At 41.4% G+C, this 4,213-nt stretch overlaps 1 protein-coding gene across 1 annotated transcript; it reads left to right on the top strand.

The window, feature by feature from the left end:
• Nucleotides 1-415: 415 nt before the first annotated feature.
• Nucleotides 416-3,080, top strand: LOC124675993 (F-box protein At5g25290-like). The gene has a single exon (XM_047212080.1). The coding sequence runs from the start codon at nt 508-510 to the stop codon at nt 1,846-1,848; it is 1,341 nt and encodes a 446-aa protein (XP_047068036.1). The 5' UTR covers nt 416-507; the 3' UTR covers nt 1,849-3,080.
• The last annotated feature ends 1,133 nt before the right edge of the window (nt 3,081-4,213 follow it).

Here is a 4,213-nt window from a genome sequence, read left to right on the forward strand (position 1 = left end):
TGGCTTCCCGTCCGGACCGCCCAAAGCGAGCAGCGCCGATAGCGTGGGACAAGCGGAGCGGCGTTTCTTCCCCAGATGCTGCCATCAGGAAGACCGCGTGTTTCCCCTTCTCATTTCCGTCGGCGGCCGGGCACTTGGGCTACGCCGCCGCGGGTTAGTTCTCTCTCTCTTGGCTCTCAACCGGAGTTCCTACAGCGGCAACAAGTCGGATTTGAAAATCCGAATCTCTTCCACATTGTGGCCGCTACAAAAAAAAAATTCGGGTGATGCTCGTTCTTGGATTCGGACTACATCTCCTACTCGGATCAAAAGTGATGCCTCAGCTGGTTCAGCTACCCTATAAATGCAGCCAGGAGGAGCCTGCCTGCCTGTCGTCGGTGTGCTTCACCTGAGATCAGATAACACTTGTGGTTGGTGCGCAGAAGCAATTCGTCTTCCAAAAGACCTGGTTTTGCAGTTGTTCTCGTGAAGGCGTCAGCTTAGCCAGGATACCGATCTCGAGCCATTATGTTGAGAACTTTGCGTAAGCTCCTATCTCTTTCTTCCTATTCGCTAAAGGAAATTCAGAGAAACTCACCGCTTATGGAAACTGAGGTCGTAGTCAGAAATTCGCCGGAGATTCCACAGGATGTATTGCTGGAAATCTTTGCCCTCCTGGAGATCCCTGACCTCATGCGTGCGGGATCTGTCTGCTCCTCCTGGCGCTCTGCGTGTACCACCATACGCAGCCAGCCTGAACTATACAAAAGGCTTCAGACCCCTTGCCTCCTCTACACGTCCGAGTCTGCTGGTGAGAACGTAGCTTGTCTCTACAGCCTCGCAGAAAAGCGAGTCTACAATTTTACTCTTCCAGATCCGCCTATCCGCAGTAGGTATCTGGTTGGGTCCTCACATGGCTGGCTTGTTACTGCTGATGAGAAGTCCGAGCTACACCTTGTCAACGTGGCCACTGGTCAACAGATTGCTCTCCCGTCAGTAATCACCAATGAGAGTGTGAAGCCGATCTTTGACAACGCAGGCACAATTGACAAATATGAGTTGTGGGACCCAATGCACGACATTGACTTAGACTTTCAATATATTGGTCACCATATGACAATCCATGCTCTTGATGAGCTTCGTGACGTCTTCTACTACCAATCCTTCATATTTCCTGATCCGTCCACAGGAAGCTACATTGTAGTTCTCATTCACGGTCTATCACTTCAGCTTTCGTTTGCAAGGGTAGGAGATTGCAAGTGGACCTTGCTGCCGCCAGGTTGGGACTACCAACAATGCATCTACACGGATGGTCTGCTGTACGCATTCACGAGATTCGGAAGAGTCGACACTTTTGATCTCACCAGTCCTACCTTCACAATGAATACAATTGCAGATTGCATGAAGAATTATATCCCTGAGTGCATGTATGTTGTTGAGACTCCGTGCGGCGATCTGCTGCAAGTTCGCAGGGATTTTGAAATCATAGATACGGATGACAACAAGCTCATATGCGAGACCAAGAAAATATTGCTATATAAAGTTGATATGGCAGCAAAAGAGCTTTTGGAAATGAAGGACTTGCATGATCAGGTGTTGTTTCTTGGGTATAACCAGTCGCAATCCCTTAGTGCTAAAGAATTTCCCCAGTTGAAGCCAAATTGTGTCTATTTCACAGATAGTGAGTCATGTGTTTCGAAATATAAGAATTATTGCAGGGATATAGGTGTTCTCAACTTGGAAAATGACACCAGGGAAGAAATTTTACCTCAGCTTTGGTGCAGCTGGCCGAACCCCATATGGTTAACACCTAGTCTCGCAAGGATGAATTGGAGTTGCACAAATACTCAGATAGATAACTTGTTGTAATTTTATAGCCCATTTCTATGATGTCATTCGAACCTGTCCGGTAGGTTCATGTCGACCCAACTTTTCCAATCCTTTGGGCACAAGCTATGACAACGGAGGCATGTTCCGTTTATCTTTTCTCCAAACCTTAGTTGGCATATTTTTTTGACTTTTCTTTTCTGAACTGTCCAATACGTTTTCATTTAGAGTACATCTGTCTACACTACTAACCATTTGCAGTACATTTTACCCTTTTAGTTTTCCTCTTCTTAAGATATAATCCTTGTAATAGTCAGGTTCCATTTAATTTTAATTTGATAGTGTAGCTGAAAAGGCCGACAAACTAGCATGTAAACCTGAACTCCAAGATTTTTAAAGGGGAAGATTTACTTCATCCAAATTACAGTATAACATTAGTTTCTTACTGATACATTTTCTTAAAGTATGTTCAATAAATAAAGAACAGAAGTGGAAATATCTTTTGTGTTTTCCTATGTGTTACTGTAGAACAATCCTACTCTTTTGTCTCCATCTATACACAGGCATATCTGGCAGATTTCTCTGATATCTTGTCCCTATTCTTACCAGTAAGGGACATTTTTATTCATTTGATGCTTTAAAGCGCTTGAATCTTTTATTAGATTATATTTTTTGTATTTTATTAACCACAGAAGATCGAGGCCATTTTGATTTTTTACCCGAGCCAATTTGCTTCCATGTTTCATTATTTATGCCTCTACCACTGTTCCATATTAAGATACTGTGGATGAACAGTGCTTCTTTATCCTACCAGCAAAGTTTTTGTTTTATAGAGCTCGTTATCCTGAAGTGCAGCCTTTTGTCACAAGTCGGAGTTTCGTGCAAATTTTAATGATGCCCTGCAGTGTTCTTTGCTCTTGCCATGTGTTTTGTTCTTATTTTATGCTCTATATAAATTATGTATTCATTAAAATTTAATGAACATATTCTGAATGCGGACTCAGGCTCACTGGGAAAGTTGATATTTATAATGCATATGTATTTGATACTCCCTCAGGTTCACAAAAGATTGCCACTTTGGACTATAACATGGCCTTCAAGATGCAACTCTGACCACTAGTTTCCTACTCTAATATATAAAACCCAAGAAAATTAGAAAATTCTAGAAATGGTTTTGATGATAAATGTATACATGTAAATTTCAATTCTCCAATCTAAAGATCTAAAACAGGATTTTCCGTCAATTTTTCAAAAGTTTGAATGAAATAATGCTGAAACCGCCACTTATTTGTGAGGGGGGGGGGGGGGGCAACTTTCCACTTTCCACTGTAAAGCAAGGCATCTTAAACTGCAATTTCACTATTCATGTCTCAACCTATTGTGTCCCTGTAGTTTCTACATTAAAAGTTCCACAAGAATTTCCATGCAACTACAAACTTTTGAAGTCTTATGTGATGTTTATGCAATGCTATGACCTGTCAACAAATCTAATTTTGAATATGGTTAATGATATTTTTGGGTGTGTGCATCTGTGTATTGATTGTTTAGCAATTTGGGCTCCTTTTTTTTGTCTTGGATATTATGAGGGCTGGATGAGTGTCAGCGAGACTCCATGACTTGCAGTTCTATTTCTCCTTTCTGTGCACAATGGTTACCATTTGAGTATTATGTTAAGCAGATGATGAGCGGATTAGCTTGAGTTTTGCTCTCTAGGTCAGTCAGTATTTGTGGCCTTCTCCTCCGGCGCTCAAAGGCGTCGACATTCTGAAAGTGTGGTCTGGCCTCTGTTTCTCAATGAATCCTATTTGTTTTCCTGAAGACAAGATCTCCATCCGCTAAAATTTCAAGCGATTTTGCAAGGTAAAAATGTCATTGTACTGTTCAAACTTTTTAAATTCTGCTTAGAAAGTTCTTCCTTTAAAATCTGTATAAATGAGTAGTGGATCCGCACCACTTACCCATGTACTAATATTCATCTCCTGTACAAGTTAACATTCAGAATGTAAACAGAAAAGTGGATCCTACATGGTACTAAGGTGGTCATTATCTAAGAACATATATATGGACCTAAGATTGATAATCCTTGAACAACCTTCTTAAGTTTGCATGATACCAGCGACCACAGCATGAGCACTATACTATACGGCATACAAATTTAGTGCCAAAATATCAAAAATTCATATCTTGCATTTTCTCTAAGGAGATGGCGACTGCAACTATTCATATCTTGCATTTTCTCTAAGTATATGGCGCATGCTTCTAACTCATTTTGTAATATATTCTATGTGCCCCGCAGTTTGTTGGTGTGTTGAATCTAAGTAATGGCTATTCGGTTTGAGGTGCTTCTGTGCACGAATGCTTGGACCTTTCGAAGATGGCACAAGGAGGACCTGGATAATCATCAGAA

The sequence above is a fragment of the Lolium rigidum genome, chromosome 7, assembly GCF_022539505.1.
Source record: "Lolium rigidum isolate FL_2022 chromosome 7, APGP_CSIRO_Lrig_0.1, whole genome shotgun sequence".
Taxonomy (NCBI): domain Eukaryota; kingdom Viridiplantae; phylum Streptophyta; class Magnoliopsida; order Poales; family Poaceae; genus Lolium; species Lolium rigidum.